This window comes from Mus caroli, unplaced genomic scaffold (genome assembly GCF_978045245.1).
Source record: "Mus caroli unplaced genomic scaffold, Mus_caroli_1 scaffold_18, whole genome shotgun sequence".
NCBI lineage: Eukaryota > Metazoa > Chordata > Mammalia > Rodentia > Muridae > Mus > Mus caroli.
This window is the reverse complement of record NW_028227273.1, coordinates 68,131,556-68,157,112: the sequence shown is the minus strand read 5'-3', so window position 1 is coordinate 68,157,112 and position 25,557 is coordinate 68,131,556. Positions and strand designations below refer to the sequence as shown.

Here is a 25,557-nt window from a genome sequence, read left to right as displayed (position 1 = left end):
GTAAATGAGGAAAATACCTAATAAAAAGCAAAGCAAACAAACAAAAAAGTATCGCTATAATAAATGCCAGTGTTTATTTCCTTAAACTGTACAAAATAAAAACAATAAAACAACCTTCATGTGAAAAACAACCCAGTATGCCAAGTTCTGTGTAGGAGGGAGTGGTTCTGAGGGTTAAATCCACACTTCACAGACTCTAAATCACTGCCACACCCTCAGCCTCCTTAAATCTTTTCAGATTTCACCCAAATTCCAAACAATGCAGTTCTGAAGCCTGTCCCAGCCATCCTGGCTTGGCATACAGCAATCCACAGTCTGGCTTTTCTGCCTATGTTCCTAGCTCAGGGCCGGTGACTTCCCACACCAGGATCTCGTTGTAAGCAGCTGTGAAGAGCAGTCTGCCAGATGGAGTGAACCTACACAGGTGGACCGAGTCATCGTGGCCTTCCAAGTCCTGGGCAGTCCCTGACGCACAGTCTAGGAGCCTCATCATGCACTCTGTGGGTAGATGACAGGGCGCTCTGAGTACTGACACCAGGGGACCTTGCTGAGGGGAGCAGGGCCATGATGTCTACGCCCCCCCAAACCTGATATGGCTGAGGACTGTCAAAGCTGCCCTCTCTCTGTGTGTCGACCAGCACTCACCAGCAAAACCAACCACCATGAGCTGAGCTCCTGGGGACAGGCTCAAGGACATGGCAAAGAATGGCAGAGGTGTCTTCTGTATCACCTGTAGGAAAACAGTATGACACTGAGGTCTCCTGCCAGGGACAAAGCCCAAGCTCCATGGCCTTCTAACCCTATGACACAGCCCTGGATGTCCACCTACAGAGCAGTGATCACACAAACCTGCTTCTCGCGGAGACTGTAGAAGATGACCTCCTCATGTGCACCCAGGCCCACACACACCAGTACCGCTTTATCCCAAGGGCAGAAGGCAGCAAGAGAGGGGGGCAGGAGGCCTGGAGCCTGTGGAAAGCAGTATGTTGTGCTGGGTTGTGCAGACTCCAATCCCCACCCACATGACTGTGGAACTCTTACCTCTGAGACGGCAGGTGCAGGAAAGCTCAACCATTCCAGGAGTTCACAGCGGTCCCGGAGCCAGTCAGAGACCCAGATGCTGACACGTTGGTCCCCACTCGCAGCCAGCCACAGTTCTACACCCTCTACCCCCAGGTCTCCATACTGGGAGAAATGAGGGATGTGAGAATCTGCTGCCTGCCCACAGCACCCCAAACCCCTCGCCACCATCACCTGAGCTTGCCTTACTTCTTTGCTCGTGCTCTGGATAGCAGAAATTGGGGCACCCCGGTGGTCACTGAGCACACGGAAGGTCATTCCTGTGCAGGGGTGGCTTATAGCCACAAGTCCGTCCTTATCTCCAGATAGGATGGTCTGACCTGTGGCAGATGGAGACTATGATGCCATTGTGTGAGCCCAACCCACAACCTGGAAGTGTGGTGCAGGCTAGCTGAGATGGGCACGTGACTCTCTGGCCGCGTCTGCTCACCGTCGGTGGAGAAGGCGATGGCTGTCAGAGCAGTCCGGTGGGGGTGCATCTTGAGTTCCATTGCTGTACGAGAGATACTGAAGACTCGAAGTGTGCCATCACTGTAGCCGGCCGCTACCTGCTGCTGCTCTGGGAGTTCACAGGACGGGGGCGTCCACGCAAGGCAGAGGCAGCTCTAGTGTTGCATGGAGAAGGAGAAATCAACATGGCCCCAGGAAGGGGACAGAGGGAGCAGAGCACATGACCGACCCCCAACCCCAGATCTCCCAACTTACCTGGTTCAGCACCTGAAACTGGATCACCAGCTCCATGCTGGCCAAAGACCACACCCTCACGCTCCCATCCTCACCACAGGTGGCACAGTGAGACTCACTGGGGCTGAAGACCACCTCGTTTACCTGTGGGACCCCAGTAGAGTTAAGGGGATGCCCATCTGGGCCTTTCCCACTCAGATCTCCAAGCCAGGCTGCCCACACAGGAACAACTGTCTTCTGCCCAAGCCCACTTGACCCAACCACCTCCATGTGAGGTACATACTGCTACCTAGACTTAGGGATGAACCCATCGTAGGTGGGATGTGGAAAACCACGGGAAACACTGACAGAACCTAGAGTATATACTGTGACCTGGTGTCTCCAGCAGGCTACAGATTGAAAAAGAAAGCACGAGCCACTTGGATGTCCCCACTGCTCAGAGCTCAAGTGGCTTTGTGGCTTTTTATTCAGACTCTTGAATGTCTTGATGGAGAAAATATGTGCATCTCGTGGGCACCACTGAGAATCAGGATTTTTGGAGGCAGGTGGCACAGATGCCATGAACCAGTAAAATTCCGTGTAAACTGATGCATAATATCTCTTGGAGAAAATCCAAGGTTAGGGTTGCTCAGGGGTCCTGGGTCCCATTGCCATCCTAGGCTCACGAGGTTCATATCACAGCCTATGGGCCTGGAATGCCTGTCCATCCTTAGTGCTGGGAAGCAGTCAGGACTGCCAGCACAGCTAAGGGCTCAAGACCCAAACCTCTGTGGGTGGGAGGGCATACTGGCTATTTGAACAACAGGAAACTGGCCATAGGAAAGACAGAAGAACTGAGACACAGCCTGGATGAACCTAGAAATCTGATGGACAATGAAGGAAGCCCATACAAGGCCATAGGCAAGATCCATCACATGGCAATCAGGCATGAATAAATCCAGATAGTCCTATCAAATGACAGGCCTGCCTAGACCTGACCACATCTGAAATACCCAGGCCAGTTCCAACTGCGTATGAACAGATACATTCAGAACCTGGTGGGACCGCCAGGATTCCACACTAGGATCCTGACAATGTCAGCAGAGCCAGCCTATGGGAAAGGCTAAGCAGGTGATGTGGGTTCTTTAACAAGTTACAAAAAGAAAAGACTACAGCTGGGCGTGGTGGCGCACGCCTTTAATCCCAGCACTCGGGAGGCAGAGGCAGGCGGATTTCTGAGTTCGAGGCCAGCCTGGTCTACAAAGTGAGTGCCAGGACAGCCAGGGCTACACAGAGAAACCCTGTCTCGAAAAAACCAAAAAAAAGAAAAGACTACAGTCTTTTGAGTCTCCGAGTGTTACTCATGAGCTGAAGACACGATGACTGTGGTGGAAGAGATGGAGGCAGTAAATGGGCTTGCTGCCCTAGCCTACCCTACCTGGGCTGGCAATCCTGTCTTCCTTCACAGCCCAGTGAGCTCACCTTGGTCCTGTGGCCACTGATGAGGCGGGTGCTAGTGCCCTCTGTCCAGCTGATGTACCAGATGGTGCCAGCTGTGGTACCCACTACACCCATGTCCATGCCACTGTCAAAACTGGCACTCACAACAGCCCCATCCAGGGTCAGCTCACGCTCCATGAAAACAGAACTGGATCTAAGAGAACAGGGAAAGGAGTCCTGAGGCTGGAGACACAAGCCAGCGGAGTCTGCCAGGTGACAGGGAAACTGGCAGCTATCAGTCTGGTCCTGTGCTCTCATGGGTAAAGGAACCAACTCGCCAGGCCAGAGATTCTAAGCTTCTTTATCCTTGGTCTGCAGTGTGCAAGGCCCATGCTATCTATGCCTGAGTGCACCCATAAAGAGGAGCCCAACTAAGACAGATATGTAGGGTAGCCCTAGACTAAGAGCTGTGCTACACCACTGCTGGCTTGCAGGATCCATCAAGGACTTGAGACTTTATAGCCAAAACCCAGGGGGATGATGCAGGCCAGAGGCCTATGGCAGCTCACCTGGCACTGGAACCTTTGCGCCTTAGCTCTGGCACAACCCCCACAGCCCAAAGGCGCAGCCTTTTTGTGTTGCTCCCACTGATCAGTCTAGAGCCTGAACACAGCAGCACCCCTAGGAGACAAAGTGGGTATAAAATACCCATTTCCCACACTGTGACAGCCAGCTCAGCTGGAGGGTGATAGAGACTGTAGAACACTCACCGATCTCCCCATCGTCAGCCTCCCAGGCCAGGAAGCAGTGGCCAGTGCCAGTGTCCCAGACACAGACCTGGCCAGAGCTGGAGCCACAGTAGAGCAGAGGGCTGGCCCCATAGCAGAGTGAGGTCAACTCGGACGCCCCCAGTTCCTCAGGGACTGGCTCTCGGTGTACCTGACAGAGCACCAGTGTGGCTGTGGGTCAATGAGGTCCTCAGGCAACCGTTTCCCATTCTCTCAAGTTAGTTGCCCATGGAACACCTCGGGGCTGGAGAGATGGCTCAGAGGTTAAGAGCACTGGCTGCTTTTCCAGAGGACCCAGAATCATTTCCCAGCATCCACATGGCAGCTCACAACTGTGTAACTGTTCAAGGGGATTCAGCACCCTCATACAGAGGCACATGCAAGTGAGACACCAATGCTAAAATAACACCTCAGTCAGCAGCCTGGTACCTGGAAGCAGGTGTCTGCCCCATGATGCTGCAGGAGCCAGAAGGTGATGGCATTTGTGCCCACACAGATGAGCTCACTGGCATCCCATGGGTTAAAGGCCACACCATGCACAGGCTCCAGGAGGCGAGTGGATGACAGGAGTTCATAGGTTGCCATGCTCCACAGGGCAAGGTTCCTGTCAGCATAGTCCCCTAGGGACATATAACAGGGATGTCAGGCATAGTCTAGCCACCATGGCTCCTAGAAATCTGCCCTCTCTGCTTACCCAAGCCTACCTACCCAGCGTTACAAGGAACTCATCATCTGGTGAGAAAGCCAGAGCTTGCACAGCTGTGTCATGGTGGGAAAGGAGGTGTCGACAAAGGCCCTTGGGAACATCCCAAATTCGGATCTGGCAACGGGCAGTTGTGTTGCCGCAGCAGGAGGCAGAGGCCAAGATCTGCAGGCCGGAAGGTGGTCAGTAGAGACGCTCCCATGCCTGCCCTTGCTGAATGGTGGGTACTCGGGGACGTATCCTGCATGCTAAACTAGAACCACAGCCACCCTCTACTGTACACTGTGCCCCTGGACGTGGACAAGGGATGCACCTGGCCATCCTGGTTGAGTGCCAGAGTAGAGATCTCCTGAGAATGGCCAAGCCAGTGCCTCTGGGTGCCAGAATGCAGGTCCTCCACTACCACCAGGCGACCACAAGTGTAGGCAAAGAAACCTGTATGTAGGCAAGGGAAATGACAAGATCCCAGCACCGCCACTGCCGGCAGTAAAACCTCATGGGGCTTTGGCATAACAAGGGCATGTGCCAGTGCCCTACACTCTAGAAGCTTCAACTGACATCCAGTTCACTGTGGAGGACCTACCCTAGAGGATGAGACTGGACACTGCAGTCCTACCTGTGTCGGGCCTCCAGACCATGTTGGCCCGCCCATTCCCATTGTAGCCCACAACGGCCTTCAGGCGCAGCCGCTCCCTGCCAATGGGAGGGAAGGAGACACTCTGCAAGGAAGCAGACCCAGAAAGCTGGTGACCAGCATAGCTGTCCCCAGACTACACAAGTCAGCTGGTGACCAGCATAGCTGTCCCCAGACTATACAGGTCAGCGCTAAGAGATATACATAGTGGTCAGGTAAGGGACCTGGGGTATAAATCGGGAGGTGGGATCCATGGGAGCCAGGAACTAGGAACTTGATGCTCCTGGAGTACTGAGGGGCAGAGAAGGGCAGCAGCACCAGTGAGAGACAGAGGTGGTGGGTGGTATCAGCAGAACCAGAAAGCTGAGAATCTACACTACCAGATGGAGGCTGTGTGTGGGCAGGATGGAGTGGAAGCTCCCCAGGGGAAGACTGAGAGGGTCCACGATGAGAGAAGACAATGTTTAAACCCTAGCATGGTGTGCTGCCAACCTTAACCCGTGGTGAGGTCTTATATCGAGCTGTGAAGTGCTTGTAGGAATCTGGGCGGGTTGGGAGCCCAGCCTTCCCGCTCCGCAGGCTCCATTCACCTGACAGAAGAGACCATGGGACACTCAACTGCCTACTATCACCAGAGATTCCTCCCCAGACACAAAGCACCCCCAACCCTGCTAGGCTAAGAGCTGTGTACCACCCACCACAGGTATATCAGGACCCCCAGAGTCCTGGAGGTGACCTCAAGCCATCTTTCAGGAAAGATTACTACAAGCCCCCAAAGTGGCCCGACAGAGGTCTCGGTCTCTGCCCGCAGCCAGGCTTACTCATGTGGCTGTGGGGACTGGGACGCTCAGCTTGTGTCCAGGAGCTCCCTGCAGCCTCCCGAGGGGCATCCCCAGCTCCACTGGCTTCCCTGTCCACGAGCACATGTGGGGTTGGGGCCTGGCCTTGGAGGAGCGCCTCAGAAACATGGTTCTCCTCACAGAGTCCTTCCTCATCAGACGTGGAGAAGGTGCCTAGGGTTAGGACCAGCAAGAGAAAGAGCAAAGTCAGAGTCGGTAGTGCACACCTTTAATCCCAGCATTCAGGAAGCGGAGACAAGGAGATCTCTGGAGTTTGAGGCCAGCCTGGTCTGTATGGTGAGTTTCAGGACAGCCAGAGCTGTCTTGAAAGTGAGACAAATGTATACACATATCTAGTATCTGCTCCAGATACTGCTCCTGCTGCTCCTTGGAGCTCACTGACCGGACCATTACAGTGTGCAGTTATCCAACACAGCCAAACCCCAGCTGCCAGGTACGTGCTGTGGGCAGCAACTGGCTGTGGCTCCCACAGAGGAGAGCACAGATAGAGTGAGAGTCGGTCTTGAAAGAAAAAAGGAAGAAAGGGAACAACAGCTACCTGGCCGGACACCACTGAGAACCAGCACACCATGTGACCATGTACACCCAGACCTGCCGAGGACCCCACCCTCACCAGTACTGCCTTCAAGGAGCCTGTCATGGGTACTCAGTGGAGGCGGTAATGCCTGAAACGGTATGGGCACTTGCTGCCGAGGGAGTCCACTGGCCCCAGATGCCAGGTCATCCAGCTGCCCTGAACTAGAGCCTAGAGATAGAAAGACCATGTCAGGGCTGGGCGTGCCAGATATGTCTCTCAGGGAGGAGGTCTCATCAGGCAGGCACAGGAGAGGAGACGGTGCCACTTGCCCAACATGACCACCAACCAACCCAGTGTCAGCTCCACACCAACTAACACGGTCATGCCCTCCTCTCCCAGCTAAGCCTGAATCACTCACCGGCCTCATGCACTGGGGGTGCTTCATGATCACCTCCATCTCTGAGAACAAGAGAAGGTGTCAGGGGCCAGCCAGCAAAGGCCCATGCAGATATGATGAAGGACAGACACTTGCCTCTCCGGGGTAGCCAGGATGTCCCAGAGGAAGATGGCATCCCCCACACTGATGACCTGCAGCTGATCAGGTGTGAAGGCTACAGCGTGCACAGGCTCTGAGTGGCCAATGTATACCTAGGGGCAGTAAGCACCACATATAGGGACCCAGAGCATGCCTAGGATTCTGTGCTCCCAGTCTCTAGGTATCTCCAGGTAGCATTTGGCCTCAGTAAGCAGAGAGTTCTACACATCACCTTCCATCCTTCCAATCCCTGCCTTCCCTCACTTGCTCCTCCAGGGTCCCCTCAGCCACCCATGGAGAGCCACAGCACACAGCACATACCTGGCAGCTGGGGTTCGCCTGTGTTGAATAATCCCACACTGTAATGGTCCGGTCAGTGGCTGCCAGCAGCAAATGAGCATCCTCACTAAGAGCCAGGGAGCAGCAGGCTCTGGAGCGGACACTAGATAACTAGAATAAAGCATTCTCAAGATGCCCCTTTGTGGTAGAGCAGCTGGCACTGGGGCAAGGCTGCAGGAACAGGGAAGGGTCGGCAGCCCACTGCCGGTAGTGCCCTGACTCACCTCCCGGAGCGTGTGTCCTGACACAGCATCCAGTACCACAACCTTGTTAGAGGATGTGGACACCAGCAAATGGCCTGAGTTCCCGGGGCTGAAGCAGATAGCCACAGCCCAGTCCAGGTGGTTGCTGGCCAGGTTGAGGGTGCTGACATCAACACGGAGTAGCTAGGGGGCAAGTGACCACTAGCCTCCAATCCAGGGTTAGTGGGCACCACCCAGGGCCAGGGAAGTGGCTTCAGGAGCCCCCACCTGGGTGCCCAGAAATAAGCCCCACTTAGGAAGCTGAGCTTCTAGAAAGCATGGCAAGGCCAAGACCTTCAGTATCGGGGATAGGCCCTGGACTGCTCCTGAGCAACTGTAGCCTCTTGCCTATTCCTGTATACTTTATACCTAGACAGGCAGAGCCCTGGCCTAGGGGGCCCCACACTCACCTCATCCAAGGAGGCCGACTCCACAATTGTCACCATGCACTTGGAGGGGCCCACAAAGGCCAGCCGGCAGCTGTCTCCACTGACTGCCAGAATATTGGGGTTGGGGCGACCATCCTGACAGACCATGTTGGCTGTAGTAGCATAGGGCAGGGGGTCAGTGGGTGTGGTGGGAGACTCTTAACCCCATCTCCCATGCAGCATACACTGGCCCTCTATAGTTTGCACGGAGCTCATACTTCAGGTCTCTCAGGCTGTCTCACATGACCACTTGGCAGGCTAAGTCAAGGAGAAGCACTGGAGGCACAGATGCCATCTGAATGGATCTCTCACAGATGCTTTCCCAGTGCCCAGGCTGCCCATCTTCTGAAGCAGAAGAGGCACAGACCCTTATTGACCCTTGGCTTGTAAGGAGGGCTCAGAGACCCCTCCTTGGTGGGAGGCACATGACAAAACACAGACCCTGAGCATGGAGGTAATGGCCGTGCCCTAATTAGACCAGAGACACCTAGAAAGAAAGTACCTCTATCAGATTGGCCATGTGAGCAAAATTATGGGAGCATTTTCTTGATTAATGAATGACTGATGTAGGTGGTCCTGCCCATTTGGCAGTGCCACTTCTGGGCCGGTGGTCCTGGGCTGTGTTAGGGAAGCAGGCAGAGCCAGCCATGGGGATCAAGTCAGTAAACGGTACCCCTCCAAGGCCTCTGCTTCAGTTCCTACCTTCAAGTTCCTGCCCTGACTTCCCTGGATGGACTGGAAACTGAAAGATGAAATAAACTCTCTCTTCCCCAGCTTGCTTTATCAGAGCATAGAAAGCTAACCAAGACAGAGCTCCCCAGTGCTTGGAACCAGCGTGAGTGGCTAGGAGCCTGACCTGCCACACGTAGGACGCAGCATTGAGAGACAGCACAGCTGTACTGGACCAGCGAGCCCTGAGAGCAGGAGCTGAACAGAAATCTGCCGTCAAGGGTGATGACCAGGCTGGTGATGGCCCCTCGGTGACGCCTGCAGCACACATGGGACACTCGCTGACCTTGGCCCTGGGAGCCAAGATGAGGTTTATGGTGGCACTGGCTTTCCTGCAAAGGGTCCTCCCCACATGGGATCCCACAGAGCTCCTGAGCTTCCATATTCACTGGTGGTGTCTGTGTAGCCCTGCCCCTCACCCGTCCCCGCCCCGAGACACTCACGTGTGTTCTACCAGGACTCCAGCGTTCTCCAAGCTGAAGGAACGCACTGCCCCACTGCTGAAGCCACAGAAGAAGTTTGGCAGTGTGGGGTGGAAAGCAACAGCACAAGGGGTGTCCTCAGAGGACGAGAAGTCATACAGCTGGAGGAAAGAGACCACCATGAAGGGTGGGTAGGGGCCAAGAAAACTCAAGGGGCTGGGCATGGTGGCGCACGCCTTTAATCCCAGCACTTGGGAGGCAGAGGCAGGCAGATTTCTGAGTTCAAGGCCAGCCTGGTCTACAAAGTGAGTTCCAGGACAGCCAGGGCTATACAGAGAAACCCTGTCTCAAGAAACCAAAAAAAAAAAAAAAAAAAAAAAAAACCCTCAAGGGACAATTGTGCCCCACGTGATTTTAACACTAAGTTCCAGAGACTGGGCTGGAAGGACCCAATTCCCTGTGGATCCCTTGCCCTCAGCCTCTGGGTGTGGTGTCTGGATCTATCCCCTGCTTGCCTTTTGCCACTCCCTACCTGCTGTAGGGTAGCCAGGTCCCAGATACGGACAGTGTGGTCAAGGGACACAGTGGCCATCTGTCCCCGGTTCTGTTCTGTAGAAAGCGCCAACACTGGGGCCATGTGGGAGCGTGCCAACACAGTATACTCCCGGGAGGGGACATCCAGGAAGCCCAGGTGGCCTGAAGTGGTGGTGGACAGCACACGCAGGCCATCGGGACTGAAGGAGACAGAACTGACAGGGCCGTCGTGTTCTGTGGGAAGGGTAGGTCGACAGCCGCTGGGGCTCCAGGAAAGCTCACACCACACTATGTGGGTACTGAAGTACCCAAGACACAGACCCCTTGCTCCTCTGCTGCCAAGGCTCCAAAGCTCTGAGAGTATCATGCCCACCAGCCACTGCCCCCAAAGCCACAGTGAAAGCGGCCTGCAGAGAGCAGCACTGGTACTGTGAGGCAGCCAGGTTCAGGGTAGCTCCCTCACCCCATAGCTCACTGTCCAGCCTGAGACGAGTACTCCCAAAACCAGAGCCAGAGGATCCCAACCTTCCCTGGGCCAGCTCTCCCCACACCCACACTAGGGTAGACAGATTTATGCAATCTCACCAGCCTCTAGGAGCACGGAGGAAAAGTCCAGGGGCCAGAGTCGCAAGTAGCCATCCTCGGAGCCCACAGCACATGTGGCAGTAGAGACACTGAGGCTACTGATAGCAATGCCGGACCCTGGAAAGGGTAGCCATCAGTACCTCAATGTGATGTCACTTCCCCGAGGAATGGGTCCCCACCTACCCACGCTAAAGTTCTGCTTCTCGGCGAGGGGAGCACCAGGGGACCGTGCAGGCAGCAAGCGGCGGACGTGCTGCACAGACATGCGCTGGTGGTCAATCTCCAGGATGTGACCACTATGGCTGCACACAAAGCTGCAGAGGGAGGGTGGAGTGAGGGAGGCACTCAAGGTAAAGGGAGGGCTGGGTAAGAACAAAGGTGGGGACTCACAGCGTGCCGGCCGAGGGGGCACAGTGGCCATCCTGTGCCTGTGCAAAAGCAAGGTCAGTGAGCTCCAGTGAACAGTACTCCCCCAGGTCCACAGCGCAGGACCGAAGGACACCACCCCGCAGCCGCCAGAGCCTCACGCTGCCCCGACCACATGATGCCATCCTGTAGGAATGGAAGAGTAAGCAACGTGGAGCAGAGAGGGGCTGGAGGCCCAAATCCTGTCCTGGTACCACAGAGCCTGGCCACGTCACCTGGTTTCATCAAAAAAGGCCACCTGGAAGGCCCGAATATCGAAGTCAGTGTGCACTTTTGCAAGAACCACGACCTCACCGCCAAGGCCCGTCTGCTCTGTACCCCAGGCCACCACCACCTGCAACCAAAGTAGATTGAACTCTCAGGGCAGACACCAAGCCCCGCGAGAGCTCTGCCTAGCCCTGCCCTGTAAGGACTAGCTGAGCCCTCAGCCCCTCAACAGGTAGGGAGGGACTTTTCCCTGACACAGAGACCAACCAGCCCCTGAGCATCAGGTCTGCAGAGTGCAGCTGTAGCTGTCTATAGAGATAAGCAAAACCTGACTGAGACTGGGGCGTAGATCAGTGGCAGGCAACTGGCTAACATAAGGCCCTAAATTGGATTCCCAACATTCTGGGAAGAACGAACATAGCTCACACTGAAACAATGGGTCAGTTCAGGGCAGCTAAATGCTTACAACTCTGAGAACCCTGACCATTTAAATACAGATTCAGTGTATGTAGCCCTGGCTGGCCTGGAGCTTGATATGTAGACCAGACTGGCCTAGCGAATGGCCCTGTTTCCTGGGGGGAAAAAAAACGAAGCAAAGCCAATCAAAACAAAGGAATGTGCCATCACATCTAGGTCATCTTGATATTCATTCTCTCTCTCTCTCGCCCCTCCCCAGATTTATTTATTTTATGTATATGAGTACACTGCAGCCATCAGACACACCAGAAAAGGGTATCAGATCCCATTACAGATGGTTGTGAGCCACCTTGTGGTTGCTGGGAATTGAACTCAGAACCTCTGGAAGAGCAGACAGTGCTCTTAACCATGCAGTCATCTCTCCAGCCCTCATTTTAAAGCAAGATAGACATACTATTTTTTTTTTTTTTAAATGGAAGTCTTTTTTTTTTTTTTTAAATCTTTTAGATTTATTTATTATATGTAAGTACACTGTAGCTGTCTTCAGACACTCCAGAAGAGGGAGTCAGATCTCATTACGGATGGTTGTGAGCCACCATGTGGTTGCTGGGATTTGAACTCCAGACCTTTGGAAGAGCAGTCGGGTGCTCTTACCTGCTGAGCCATCTCACCAGCCCCCGACATACTATTTTAATAAGCAGAAATAAACAAAGACAAGAGTTTTAGAAAACAAAAGCTGGGCCAGGGAGTGATGGCACACATTTTTAGTCCCAGCAATCAGGAAGCAGAGGTAGGCAGATCTGAGTTGAAGGCCAGCCTGGTCTTCAGAGTGAGTTCCAGGATAGCCAAGGTTATATAGAGAACCCTGTCTCAAAAAAACCAACAAAACCAAACAAATAATCAAACAGCAAACAAATAAACAAACAAAAAAGCAAGCAAAGGCTGGCTGGAGCGCACCACCCAAGCAACAGGTACCAGGCTCATTGACACATTACCGTCCTCCCGTGTCTGTCCTTGCCCACACCGCAGAGGAGTGCCCCACTGCCAGAGAAGCTGTAGGTGTGAAAGATGAGGTCAGCATCTGATGAGGCATCTCCCACTGCCCCTGCTGCCCTGATCCAAGGCTACTGCACCTGAGGGAGCAGATGGTGTGCAGTGGGCTTCTGAAGAGAGACAGGCAACCCCCAGTCTGGAAGTCCCAGAGACGCACCATGCTGGGAGGCTGCACCTGAGCTGAGGCTAGCAGTGTATCACTGCCATTGAGCGCCAGGGCAGAGACCTGGAGATGTAGAATAAGGAAGGGAATGTAATATGGCCTGCAGGTTCACCTCTCCCTCTCTAGGCCCAGCAGGCATGTACCTTGTCGGTGTGGCCAAGGAAAAATCTCTGCTGTCCAGTGTCAATCTGCAGGACAATTATGACTGCATGGCAGGGGTAAACAACAGCCACACCATCTTTGGTCCACAGGGCCTAGCATAGGAGGGCCAGGACCAAAGTCACCCACAGAAACCCAGCCAGGACCCTCTTGGTTGCTTAGAAGGGGAGTCTGACACACACATGTATGCACACAGCACACACAAGAGGCATTTGGCCACCCAAAGACACATCTCTCTCACACACACACACACACACACACATATACACATATACAAACACATATAGGCATATGTGCAGAAATCAACTAAAGCCTCTTCACCATAAAAAACTGGTGATCTTGCAGCAAAAGATCAAAGACTCAGAGAACACGCCCAGAAGGGCCTAGAGAGTACCCAGAAAGAAGAGAAACACCACTCCTTTCTAACTGAGGTCTTTCCGAGAGGCCCACTGCATATACTGGAGCTGACTTCCCACATCATACCCACTTCCAATACATCTGGTCTGGATCAGAGAGACCCACACTCATAGACATAACCGGGGCTGGAAAGACGGCTCAGCGGAAAAGGCAGTCTAGTACTCTTGGAGAAGACTCACGTTCTGCCCCAAGCTCCCCCACGGTGGCTCACAGCTGCCTGTGAGTCCTGCTCAAAGCATCTGATGCCCTTTCTGATCTCTGTGGGCTTCTGCACACAGGCAGTAAGGATACACATACACATAAAATAAACAAATCTTTATGGGACTGGAAAGATGGCTCAGCAGTATAAAGAACTTGGTTCCTTTTACAAAGGGCCCCAGGTTCAGTGTGTAGCTTTGGCTGTCCTGGAACTCTGTAGACCAGGCTGGCCTCAAACACACAGTTATCTGCCTGCCTCTGCCTCCGAATGTTAGGATCAAAGTGCTGCCACTGCCTGGCTACATAAAAAAAAAATTTTAAAGATGTATTTATTATATGTAAGTTTACTGTAGCTGTCTTCAGATACCCCAGAAGAGGGCATCAGATCTCATTACAGATGGTTGTGAACCACCATGTGGTTGCTGGGATTTGAACTCAGGACCACTGGAAGAACAGTCAGTACTCCCAACTGCTGAGACACCTCTCCAGCCCCATAAAAGAATTTAAAAAATTTTTACACACACACACATCCGTATCTCAGAGCTCTTGGGTCTTTGGGAGCCCTTTAGCCCAGCAGACCTTACCAAGTGAACAGAAGGCACCCATGACTTAAAGACTCACATTAGCCCTCAGGAATAAGAGGTAGGCAGGGCAGGGTTTCTTGAGGAAAGAAAGTGCCCACGACAGAACTAGAAACCTTTCCTTCCCTAAAACTCACTCATCCCATCCAATCAAAACTGGCCTGGGAACCTCACCCATTGGGTGCTGTGACCCCCAAAGCCGATGACGCCCTTGAGCCTCAGGACTGGGTCTGGGAGGAAAAGCTGAAATAGGAAAATGCAAAATGAGACTGGAGGAAGTCACTCTATCCCCTGCGAATGCCCCACCTGTGCTGCCTCTCAAATAAAAGGGGGGGGGGGGAGGTACAAGGAACTCCTGCTAGAAGCAGTCTTCTGGCTGCAGTGGTAAAGTCTTTAGAAACCCCAGGTCCTGTCCTTTGACAGAGTTGGCAACAGGAACAAACCCATCTCTAGAGGCCCATCCGCTCTGAACGCATCTCAGGAGGCTCCGGTTAGCCAGCCTGTCATCTCACTAATGCCCAATGCCTTCAGATGGGCACTCACCTTACAGGAACCAATGTCCTCAAGGGCCATGGGCACGCCAGATGATCTGTCAGCAAAAACGTGTCTCTCACCAGACACCGTGTGTGCATCGGGAACCTCATGGTGAACTGAAGGACGTTGGCTCTGGATGCTGGAGGCACTTACACTGGAGACTTCTCCATACCTGTAGTTCCGGCTGACCTCTGGAAGGCGACTGGATGCTGAAAGGACCTGGCATGGCTGTAATGGAACATGTGCCATCAGCACCCTAGGGGCACCGGTCCCCAGCCCTTTCCCAGGCACACTCACCAATGCAGAGCTACATGCCTGGGCCACAGGGGACTTACTGCTCAGCAAAGGTTTGCCCAAGACCACTGGATGAGGCAGGTGCCGTGACATACGACCTAGGAAGACTACAACGGAGCAAAGAGCCAGGGCAGAGCAGCAAGAGGACCCGTGAGGATGTCAGCCAAAGTGCAGGGAAGAACAGGAGGCTCCCCTCGCCATTCTACAGATGCTATACCATAAATGCTGCCACCATTCTATCCTAAACTCTGGCAGAGTCTCTCCAACACGAAAGCGTGGAGACCAGATGCCACTTGCATGGACCTTACGATTCTAGGACCTCAGAGGGCCACCAGCTCCGCCCTTCTCTGGGCCTACTTCCAGGCTGCCCCAGGCACATACCACCTGTAGTCTCCATGCTACCGATCCTCATTCAGGATGCCCCAATACTGTTCCCACCAAGCCCTGTGCACCCTGTCGAACCACAGCCCACCTGCTTCTGGGGGGGAACAGCTCTTCTCAACCTGCTCATCAGGCACCTTGGAAGAGTCACTTGGAAACCTTGTGGGTGGCAAACACAGGTAGAAGCAAAATCAGTATCTGGGGACTAAAGGCCACCTGGCCCCTCACCACCTGAGGTCCAGAGCTCCTCACCGAATGTGGATGTAATTGTCATGCCAGCTCTCCCCTTTTGGCACCGGGAAAGCCATTTCTCGAGGCATAGGGTTAACAGACAACTTTGCACGCCGGGCCTCAGTGACAGTGACAGCTACAATGAGCAGGACTGTTCTAGATCGAGGGACATTTGTCCTATCCCTTCCCACCCCAGGCAACATGCATTACGAAGTATCTGCCATTCCACCAACCAACCCACCCAATGCTCTTCCTGGAGCTGGGAGGCCTGGTGCATGGCTCTCCTCTGAAATTGGTAAGTGGTTCTTATCTGCCAGCTAGCGGGAGGGTTCTAGCCTTCTGATTGGGATGGGGTATGAAGTGTGGGCCTCACCAGGGTCAAAGCACAGGTCACTGGTGTAGAGGTTTCTGACTAGCAGGCTGGCACACAGCCTGATGCTCTTGAGATGGCTATAGTGCCTGCTGAGGTAGAGCATCAGGATGTCACACAGGTCCAGCTGTAGGCAGGTCCAGCGGGCACGAGGAAGAGCTACACCTGCCAGGTCTGCAGGACAGGTGTGAGGTCAGCACCTACCATTTTGTTGCAACCCTCTCAGCCCCATCATCCCCTAGCTGTCCTCAGGGCCACACAGAAGCACATGCCCAGTTGGGCCTGTACCATCCCGTTCTAGGCCTTCATTCAAGCCGTCCCTCTTGGACCAAATATCACCACCTCTCCTGGGTGTCTTAGTCTCGAAGACAAAGGGGAACTGAAGCCACGTTGCGGAGGACTTGAACTCCTTAAAGAGGTTGGAGAAAGACACACGGATGACCTGGCCGTCCTATGAGGCAGAGCGAGGCCATTAAAAGGAGATTATGGCATGGTGGGAAAGCAGCAACAAACACCCAGCCCTCCTTCCAAGCTGGGCACCTCGGTGGACACGTCCAGGTGGATGACAAAGTGCTTGGTAGGCACAGGCCGGAAAAGCACATACAGGTACCGCCCAGTCAGCCCCAGAGACTGGGTGCTAGTTCTGGGGAGCTGGATGTAGTTGCTGGCAGATACAGACCCACGGATGCGATACACAGCGCTCTTCAGGACCTTGTCCTAGAAAGAGAGGGGTGCTGCAAACAGGCGCAAAGCCGGAGGACAGTCACAGTGCCCACTGGGAGATTTCTCAGGAGCAGGAAGGACCCCGCGGCCAGTACCGTCACCACAGCCACATCTCCCTCTTTGCTGGACCGTTTCCACTCATCCACCCTGAAATGTCTGAATACATTGAGGAAAGGGTGCTGCCAGGCTGCAGAAGGGACGCCGCGATCTGGGGCAGCGCGGCGCGACCCTCCACCTCCGCCCGCGGGACGGGCTTCTGCACGAGGTCCAGTCACTGACGCAGCGGGGACCTCGGACCCGGGACTCCCGGGACGCGAGCCCTGACGACAGCGCGTCTCGCGCGCGCCACTACCTCCGGCCATGGCGCTACAGCTCGCGCTTCCCGCCTCAGCTGACGCTATCTTACGTAAAACACATAGCACGGCGCCTAGCAACAGCCGCCTGGCAACGCGCGTCACTTCCGTCGCCGCTGCAGCAACGCACAAAACTCCCGCGGCTGCGTGGCTCCTGGGCACCTAGCAAGCCCCTAGGTCTTGCGTGGGCTCGCCCTGCCCACTTCCTCCGCTGTTTCCTCCTGCTTGGGGCTCTGCGGCCTCGCCCAGCCGGGGCCTCAGCACTGTGCAGGGAACTGTGCTAAGTAGGCGTGGTCGCCGACCCTCTCTGAGGCCTCCAGTTTTGTTTTTTTTCTGTTTTTTTTTTTTTGTTTTTTAAAGATTTATTTATTGATTATATGTAAGTACACTGTAGCTGTTTTCAGACACTCCAGAAGAGGGAGTCAGATCTCGTTAGGGATGGTTGTGAGCCACCATGTGGTTGCTGGGATTTGAACTCCAGACCTTCGGAAGAGCAGTCGGGTGCTCTTACCCACTGAGCCATCTCACCAGCCCTCCAGTTTTGTTTTGAGAGCTGAACCTTTTTTTCTGTATGTGAGCCAGAAAGGTCATGCTGAGACCTGTCCACATCCACGGTCCACCCAGGCTGGGCCTCATCTCTGCTTTATAACTGTGTGGAGGTATCTGATCAGCATCCAGGGTACTCTGGGTCTCCCTGCTTCAGGAGAGTAAGGTCCCAGTGCCCACTGGGGTGCAGCTTTCAGATAACCCCATCACCACAGGTTCAACATATACCCAAAGACCCTTGAGACATTTTCCCAGTATTCTACAGCAGACCTCCAGCTTGAAAGAGAAGGTCCTGCAGTCTAGGGCTAGGATTCTATTCCAGCTAAGTCCTGGTAGAGAATGGACTCTGCCTCCCAGACATGCTCTGTCTCCTCCTAAGGGTTAATCCTGTTAACTAATGCACTGGGTTCCTTGCTCAACTTATTTTTTTTTTTCCCTTTTAGACCGAATCTGTGTAATTCTGGCTGTCCTAGAACTTGCTATGTAGACCAGGATAGCTTTGAACTCACAGCTCCAGCCTCTGTAGTTCAGGGATTAAAGGCCTGGACCAGCCATTCCCTTCAGAGGCCCTTCTGCAAGGTGGCTGACCTTATCTCTAAGAGCAAAGCTTTTGTTCTTCCTTCTCTTCCTTCCCCCACAGTAGTTTAGAACATTTATAGTTGCCTGCCCTGAGGTTTTCTCTTTAAAGGCTAATAAATTTCCAAACTTCTATTTCAGTCTGGTTTTGTCCTTGAGCTTGTTTGTGGCCATTCTCTTTCTTGTCTTTTTCTGTCTTTTTGAGACAGAATATCTCTGTGTAGTCCTGGCTTTCCCAGAACTCACTATGTGGGACCAGGCTGGCCTTGAACTCAGAGATCCTCCTGTCTGGCCGTTTAAAATCCGTATATTAATGAAACTTAAGAACCCCAAGAGGGGGACCTTGATTTCTCCGGCATCACCAAGATTTCTTCCTTTTAATTCTTTAATCGGCAGAGAAAACAAACTCTTTCCTATATCTCACTCCAGTAGCACCTGGGTCTTGGGTCTGACTTTGGCCATTGTCAACTGTCAAGAAAAAGAGTTAATGGATTCAGATGAGACAGCTTGAAACTACATATTTCCAAAATGAGCTGGTCAAGGACCTCATCACCCTGGTTATCGCAGCACGGTGGGGCATGCCTTTCATCCCAACACTCTGTGAGTTCCAGGCCAGCCAGCCACTTGTCTCAAAAATAAAAACAGAAAGAGCTGGACAAAGCTTAACTTCTTCTAGTCCAAGAGTAAAGAGGTTGTGACTAGGAGGGGATACTGCAAGCCAGTCTATAATCCCAGCTCCTGGGGAGGCAGGAGGATCAAAAGTTCCAGGCTAGTGGCACATGTCTTTATTCCAGCACTTAGGAGGCAGAGGAAGGCAGGTCTCTGTGGACTCAAGGCCAGACTAATCTACATAGCAAACTGCAGGTAAACCAGGATTACACACTGAGATGCTGTTTCAAAAGAAGAGGAGGGCTGGGCATGGTGGCGCATGCCTTTAATCCCAGCACTCGGGAGGCAGAGGCAGGCAGATTTCTGAGTTCGAAGCCAGCCTGGTCTACAGAGTGAGTTCCAGGACAGCCAGGGCTATACAGAGAAACCCTGTCTTGAAAAACAAAAAAACAAACAAACAAAAAAAAAAACAAAGAAGAAGAGGAAGAAGTAGTAGTAAACAGAAGGCAGAGGATATAGGTCAGTAGGTCAGTAGAACAGATACCTAGCCTGTGTGAGACCCTCAGTTCAATTCCGAGTATCACAACGTGTTAGGGGAGGCTAGAGGCTGAGACTGAGAACTAGTAGACTCGTGGCCCCAACACACACCCCCCACCATTCACCAATCACCAACACCCGAAAGGGCAGTTTCTCAACTTTATTAGCCTGAACTCCTCGCTGCCAGCCCCAGGGGCTGGTCCCTGGGCACAGTGGGCAGGACTGAGGTTAGACAGGTTTGGCCCCTGGCTCTGGCAGCTTGGGACAGCCAAGCCAAGGGAACAACAGGTGCAAAAGTCCAAATGTTGGCACTTCAGGTGTGGCCGGTACCCAGCCAGGCCACAAGGTGGATCGGGGCACCATGGTCCTCTTCTGGCAAAGGGTCCACTATGGCAATATTCCTTCCCGGACAGCTGCTAGGAACAGTTGGTGATTTTAGCCAGGAACTGCTGTGCCCACCACTCATCGAGGTCAATAGGTACAAAGTCTGTGGGTAGAATAAATGTTGGGCAGTGATGCTGCTTTTCAAGCTGGCTGGCACCTCTGCCCTCTAGCTGATCACACCCCCTCATCTGGACTCTAAGCACAGCACTCAATGGAAAACAGGAGACTCTGACCCAACATCTCCTTCCCCAACTACCTGAGGCTACCTGGTGTACAGGGTTCTTTAGGGATTTGGGGCATAGGGGAAGGCTTACTCTGTAGCCGGGGATCAGGAGTGCTCTCCACATACTGCACAGGCCGTGGGCCACTCTCATCGGCAGGGCCGCCATCCAGTTGTCGCTCTACCTGCTGCCAGGCTATGGGGGAAGGGACAGTTAGAATGAACCGGGCCCCTGGTGTCCCTCCCGCCCCGGCGCCTGGGGGCCACCTTGCACTCCAGCCCAGCTCAAGGAATGGACATGACCAGGCAGAGAGCCAAGGAAAAGTCTAGCCCGTGACCTGCTAGGAGTCAGGGTATAGTGGGGAAGGACAAGGCTGAGCCAGGGCCACACTACTGGAATTCTGTGGCCTGGTCCCTTACTACCTTCGGACACAAATCGGACGTTCTCCTCGTGGGCCACTGTGTAGGTCTCTTGGGTCCCCTCGAGGGATGGGGAGGTGGTGAGGGGTCGCCGGCCGTTTACTCGATTGAACACAAGCCTTGGTCCGGGACTGTGGGAGGGTAGGAGACCAGATACAGTTGGCACCAGCCATGTCCAGGAGCTACTTACTATGCAGGGTTCAAGAGCGGCCCTGGTATATACCCACTGCACCTGCACAGGCCCAGGCCCAAACTAGAGCCTTCCTTAACCAGAGCAGCTGCCCTTAGCTGCGTCAGGACAAGGCCTCTCTGCTTTCAGACCCTGAGCTGACTGCAGCTCAGCTCCGTAGCTCTGGGCCCAGGGAAGGTGAGTGATTACAAGTCAGAAAGAGTCCAGCTCTGTATCCAGACCTTCAGCAGGGGTCCCAGAGACCACTCCTCTGCACTCCCAATCCCCACCAGGCGGGCTTCCAGCAGTCTGGGTCAGACCTCAACATGATCAGAACCTTTTGCCATCTCCACCCATCAAGCATAGCCCCCTTCTTCTAGAGATGTCCTCAATGACACCCCCCACTGTTGAAAACAGACCAAACAAGGATGGATCGACATTTACTCGTCCCTGTCCCCAGCTGCCCCCAGACCCCAGGGAGAAGAACACAAAATGCTGGGCTGTCTCCATGAGAAAAAACATGACCTTAAGCCTGACCCACTCCTCAAGGCAAGAGAAAAGGGGCTACTTGAATGAGATGCCCCCCCCACCCCATAGCCCTGTGCTGTACTCTATATCAAGGGATGTAGGCCCAGGGGTGAGGCCAAGCAGGCCCAGGGCAGTGCAGTGCAGGGCAGTACAGGGCAGGAATGTGCCATCTCTGTTGACTGGTGGCAACTAACCAAGCCCTGTGCTCATGAAGCCTGGGGTGGGGCCACGGAGGGAATGGGGCCGCACCTACAGTAGGAGGTGGGAGTCCTGGGCTGCACCTGCCACTCCGCCAGGCACTCGCGGTCCCGGCAGGCCTGCTCGCCTTCCTGGGCTCAGGTGCCCCACGCCGCTCTGGGTTCCTCCTCAGGTGAGAGGGGCACTAAAATAAAGAGGAGGGTCTTGAGGGGTACAGGGTCCTGCCAGCCCCAGGGCTGGCCGGGTCTGGTGGCTACAGAAAATCTTAGATGTGCCAGTGGGGACCAGAGGAGGCAAGACTCCTCCCAAACCCATGGATACCTGTGTATTTGGTGAACTAGAGGGCATAAAGGCATTTTTTATTTATTTATTTATTTTTGTTTTTTTCTAGACAGGGTTTCTCTGTGTAGTCCTGGCTGTCCTGGAACTCACTCTGTAGACCAGGCTGGCCTCGAACTCAGAAATCCGCCTGCCTCTGCCTCCCAAGTGCTGGAATTAAAGGCGTGAGCCACCACGCAGTGGTGCATAAAGGCATTCCAAATGGAAATCCCCACCCCCTTGCCTGCAACCACCTCTGCCCCCAAAAGGGCTGAAGCTCAATGCAAGCGAGCGTTGGGATTGGACACTGAGTCTTTTTATGTCTTTTGTTTGGTTGAGGCGGGGTCTAGACTAACAGAAATCTCCCTAAGTACCAGGACATAGGTGGGTGTGTAGTAGCACACCTACCTGTGCCTTACATTGATTCTTTAAAAAACAAACAAAAGGAAATCCCAGCCAGGGGCAGTGGATTAAGGTGGTAGCCCTGGAGCTGGAAAGGGCCCCAGAGGGCAAGTGCTGCACAACCATGCTGAGCCCTGCCCAGCTTCTGCTTAGAGGCTGTGGTTATATAAGACCAGGCTCTGTAGGGAAAAGGGCACTAATCCCAGAGTGCACCTGTATCCACTTCTAGGCCCACTGCCTGCTGCAGCACCAGGCCATAGTGCCCCATAGACATCCTCTCATGTACTCTCCTACCCCCTCAAGGTGACTGGTCACTCATCTTTCAGGCTGGCATCTCCCTGCCTGTGCCACACAGTGAAGGGCATCAAGATTCAAAATCAATATTTCAAGATTTAGCAGTATTCTGACCCCAGTGCTCCCAACCCTGACTCTGTCCCAAGGCTCTTCTGCCCAGTGGTCCCTGAACATTTTCCCAATCTGCTCTTGGTGGGGCAGGTGGTAACATAGTCTCATCTCAAGTCTCCCCCATCTGTCTCTTGCCAGGAGAAAAGAATATGTCAGAGGCACAGGCCTGGCCACCATAACGGGCAGCACACATGCCTAGCCATTTAGTGGGCTGAAAGCTTCATGCTTTTGCCCCACAGCAGCAGGAGAATGACCAGTGCCTCCTGTGTTCCCTAATGCTGGTGGACATGGGTGACTGAAGGGTGGCCTTGAAAAGACAAAGGGCTAAAGGTAAAATTCCATGTGAAGGTCCTATTGGAGATGAGAGTTCCCAGCCCAGGAAAGGGCCACCTCAGAGGACATAGGGAAGACACCTTAGCCTATCTCCTCAGTTCCCAGAACTCAGAAGGACAGGAAATCAATCTCCCGGGCTGCAGGTGCTCTCCCTGGTTGCTGACAGATGAGTCCAGGCCTTCACATCAATTTATCTTACTGAAGCCTTTTTAGAGGCAGTGTGGTGTCTCTTGCAACTTGGCATTCCGGAGAATGTTACTACCTTCTCCTCTTCCTGGACACTGACCCAAATATTGCCACAAGCCTGTCCGTGTTGTCCCCCAATAATAAAGGACTTTTAAAAGGTGGTTTCCCGCCGGGTGTGGTGGCACACACCTTTAATCCCAGCACTCGGGAGGCAGAGGCAGGCAGATTTCTGAGTTCGAGGCCAGCCTGGTCTACAAAGTGAGTTCCAGGACAGCCCGGACTACACAGAGAAACCCTGTCTCGAAAAAACAAAAACAAACAAACAAAAAAGGTGGTTTCCCAGGTAGAGATAGGCCAGTCACCAAGGCAGCTCCAGCTCCAAGCTCCCTGTCTGGGTAACCACTTTGTGGTTATACATCTGCACCACAGAGTCCTCCCAGAGACATAAGGGCAATAAGGACATAAACCGATGTCATCCGGATGTCCCCTAGGACAAACACAGGCCACACAGGCATCTCCTACCTATAGCTTCCTAAGCCCAGTAGCTGAGAGCTAAGAGGGGTGGAGCCAGCCACACCTACGGCCCTTAACCAGTTCACTTGCCACCTCTACCAGAGTAGAGTGTACATGCCTGCAGAGTCCAGTCTATCGATACAGGAAACAGTAAATTGAGCCAAAGAAGTAAAAGGTTCAGCCTTGATAGAGTGGGATCACTTCCAGGTCACACTGGCTGAAATCCAAAGTAGCTAGGGCTGAACTTCCCTCGACACATTGCAGGTTAGGAAAATCAGAAAACTCTTGGAACCCACAGGCGCGGGCAACTGCTGGGGAGGAGGGCTCCAGTGTCCCAGGGTGTTAGTGAAGGGCAGGGACCTGATAAGACCAGCGGGAACACGTGCGCTTCTTCTGCTCTGCAAGGACAGGGCCTGAAGTCCTTGAGAGCCAGGGCCTTGAGCAACTTTCCCCAACTTTGACCTCGACCACTTCCCAAGGGGTCCAAGTTAGCGGCCCAAGGTCACCAGGTCCCTCGGTTTTGAGTACTTGCGATCCTTGACAGGCGGGATTGGTCGGAAGCCCTCAAGGCTCCACGTGGCCACCAGGGTCCACTCAAGCCAGCTGGGCCCAGAAGTAGCCGGCGAGCAGAAGTGCACGAGGTGCCTGCGCCCCGCCCCCTGCCCACCAGGACGCGTGGTCCCCATCAACCTTCTCCAAGGTCACCCTCGTGCCCTGCGGCCCGGCTCACCTTGCAAGGGGCCAGGGTCCCTGAGGCTGTGTCGAGGGCTGCTGGTGCGCGGGTAGCGCGGTCGGCGGCACCGGCTGCCGGCATTTCAGGAGCTCGCCAAGCCTGCTCTCCACCTGCTGCTGTGTGGGACCTGCGGGCCGGGGCGGAGGGCGCTGTCAGCCGCCGCGAGCCAGCGGTCAGGACGTCCCGCCTGCCCGCCCGCCCTGCGCACCTGTGCGGCGCTGCGCGACCAGCTTGCTGGGCCCCTTGGTGATAGTGTACATGGTGCGCCTTCCCGCCCGCCCCTGGCAGCGGCCAGATCAGGCACCCTCCACCAGCTTCACTTTGCGGTTCCAGAGGCTCGGCCCCTTTAAGGAGGGAGGACGAGCAAGGGGGCGGAGCGACCCACACACGCCCCCTGCCCTTAAAGGAGCTTCGCCTACTTGGTAGCCTTCCCAACCCTTTGGAAAATTGACCAAGTCACTAAATTTGAGCTAAGAACGGGTTGTACTCGCCAAAGGGGTATGCCATCTCTAGACTGGAGCGTGCATGTGCGAGCGTGCATGTGTGTGCGTGTGTGTCTGTCTGAGATTTCAGAGAGAGAGGCTCTTTCAATTGAGGAGGGCCCTTTGTGTACTATGGTAGTGCTAGGGACCCTGAACAATCTCTAAAAACACCAGTATTCCCGCTCATATTTGAGACCCCCACCCCCCCCAGCCAAGTGCCTGGACAAGCCTGGATTGATGGGGATCACTGTATCAGGAGTGAGTGCTCTAAGAGTGTTTAAGTAGATCTAAAGTACTGTGGAACCAGAAGAAGACCAGGAGAACACAGAGCCCTCAGGGGGTACCCCAATCCTAAAGTACTGTACTAACCTCTCTTCATGTCCTGAGCCTTTTCCCCAACTACTGGGGAAGCTGAAAATTAGGTCTGTGGGGAGAGTCTCAGGGTTTCCCAGTACAGCCTGGAAGGAGGAAGAACCCAGCAAGAGTGGAAGCAGCCTAATCCCCAGGTCTCCTTTTGTTGTTGTTGTTGTTGTTTTGTTTTCTGAGACAGGGTTTCTCTGTGTAGCCCTGACTGTCCTGGCACTCACTCTGTAGGCCAGGCTGGCCTCAAACTCAGAAATCCACCTGTCTCTCCCTCCCAAGTGCTGGGATTAAAGACATGGGCCACCACTGCCCTGCGTGATGTGAAGTCTTGAACTATATCTGCCAAGACCTGTGCTGCCCCTGCCCCCAACACCTGGCCTTAAGGTTCCTATTGTCATATTTGAGGAGGGTCAGTCTGCAGGCACTAGGGACTAGGGGAGGCAGGTCTGTCAGGTCTTGGACCACTTAAGCAAGATAAACAGTGAGGAAGGAGTGAGGGTGGGTAGCTAGTCCACCTGAATTCCAGGGTATGCTAGTGAAACTCCAGGGGACTTTTATCCCAGATGGCCAAGCATTCATTCCTTTGGCCCTGGGCCTTCCATTATGCAGAGCGAGCAGGGCTGGAGAGT

The 25,557-nt window shown here is 53.9% G+C and overlaps 2 protein-coding genes across 8 annotated transcripts; both read right to left on the bottom strand.

Moving 5' to 3' along the window:
• Positions 1-51: 51 nt before the first annotated feature.
• On the bottom strand, positions 52-17,073 carry Wdr90 (WD repeat domain 90). 7 transcript variants are annotated; one of them, XM_021149713.3, is made up of 41 exons: positions 16,749-17,054; positions 16,471-16,647; positions 16,273-16,381; positions 15,934-16,104; positions 15,582-15,696; positions 15,421-15,488; positions 14,952-15,055; positions 14,664-14,882; positions 14,295-14,363; positions 12,909-13,019; positions 12,683-12,828; positions 12,545-12,602; positions 11,141-11,259; positions 10,890-11,051; positions 10,683-10,813; positions 10,500-10,616; positions 9,913-10,148; positions 9,402-9,541; positions 9,086-9,216; positions 8,212-8,342; positions 7,784-7,945; positions 7,542-7,670; positions 7,218-7,333; positions 7,104-7,144; positions 6,782-6,913; positions 6,130-6,321; positions 5,801-5,898; positions 5,291-5,393; positions 4,988-5,109; positions 4,680-4,839; positions 4,401-4,591; positions 3,954-4,122; positions 3,753-3,864; positions 3,226-3,397; positions 1,786-1,908; positions 1,511-1,685; positions 1,270-1,400; positions 1,042-1,185; positions 850-969; positions 646-730; positions 52-498 (listed from the first exon to the last, which is right to left on the bottom strand). In XM_021149713.3, exons 1-41 carry the CDS (start codon positions 17,013-17,015, stop codon positions 329-331), a joined length of 5,628 nt encoding a protein of 1,875 aa, XP_021005372.1. In that variant the 5' UTR covers positions 17,016-17,054; the 3' UTR covers positions 52-328. The 7 variants fall into 7 exon arrangements, with proteins under 7 accessions (XP_021005372.1, XP_029326790.1, XP_085688693.1 ...); XM_029470930.2 differs by having other exon boundaries at positions 14,664-15,055; positions 16,749-17,051; XM_085832567.1 differs by having other exon boundaries at positions 850-1,185; positions 16,749-17,051.
• A 2,346-nt stretch (positions 17,074-19,419) lies between these two features.
• Mcrip2 (MAPK regulated corepressor interacting protein 2) lies at positions 19,420-24,418 on the bottom strand. The gene is made up of 5 exons (XM_021149013.2): positions 24,292-24,418; positions 24,081-24,210; positions 20,302-20,429; positions 19,973-20,074; positions 19,420-19,761 (listed from the first exon to the last, which is right to left on the bottom strand). The coding sequence occupies exons 1-5, from the start codon at positions 24,341-24,343 to the stop codon at positions 19,691-19,693; spliced, it is 483 nt and encodes a 160-aa protein (XP_021004672.1). The 5' UTR covers positions 24,344-24,418; the 3' UTR covers positions 19,420-19,690.
• Between the last annotated feature and the right edge of the window lie 1,139 nt (positions 24,419-25,557).

What these genes read in the sequence shown, in the direction of transcription:
- Wdr90 (XM_085832566.1), bottom strand. Translation starts at nt 17,015, where the DNA reads ATGGCCGGAGGTAGTGGCGCGCGCGAGACGCGCTGTCGTCAGGGCTCG. An exon ending in GAGATGTGGCTGTGGTGACG is followed by an intron (nt 16,648 to 16,748) that starts GTACTGGCCGCG and finishes CTCTCTTTCTAG; the next exon opens with GACAAGGTCCTGAAGAGCGC. An exon ending in CACTCAACCAGGATGGCCAG is followed by an intron (nt 4,840 to 4,987) that starts GTGCATCCCTTG and finishes TCCGGCCTGCAG; the next exon opens with ATCTTGGCCTCTGCCTCCTG.
- Mcrip2 (XM_021149013.2), bottom strand. Translation starts at nt 24,343, where the DNA reads ATGTACACTATCACCAAGGGGCCCAGCAAGCTGGTCGCGCAGCGCCGC. An exon ending in CGTCCGATTTGTGTCCGAAG is followed by an intron (nt 20,075 to 20,301) that starts GTAGTAAGGGAC and finishes CTTCCCCCATAG; the next exon opens with CCTGGCAGCAGGTAGAGCGA. An exon ending in TCCTGATCCCCGGCTACAGA is followed by an intron (nt 19,762 to 19,972) that starts GTAAGCCTTCCC and finishes TTCTACCCACAG; the next exon opens with ACTTTGTACCTATTGACCTC.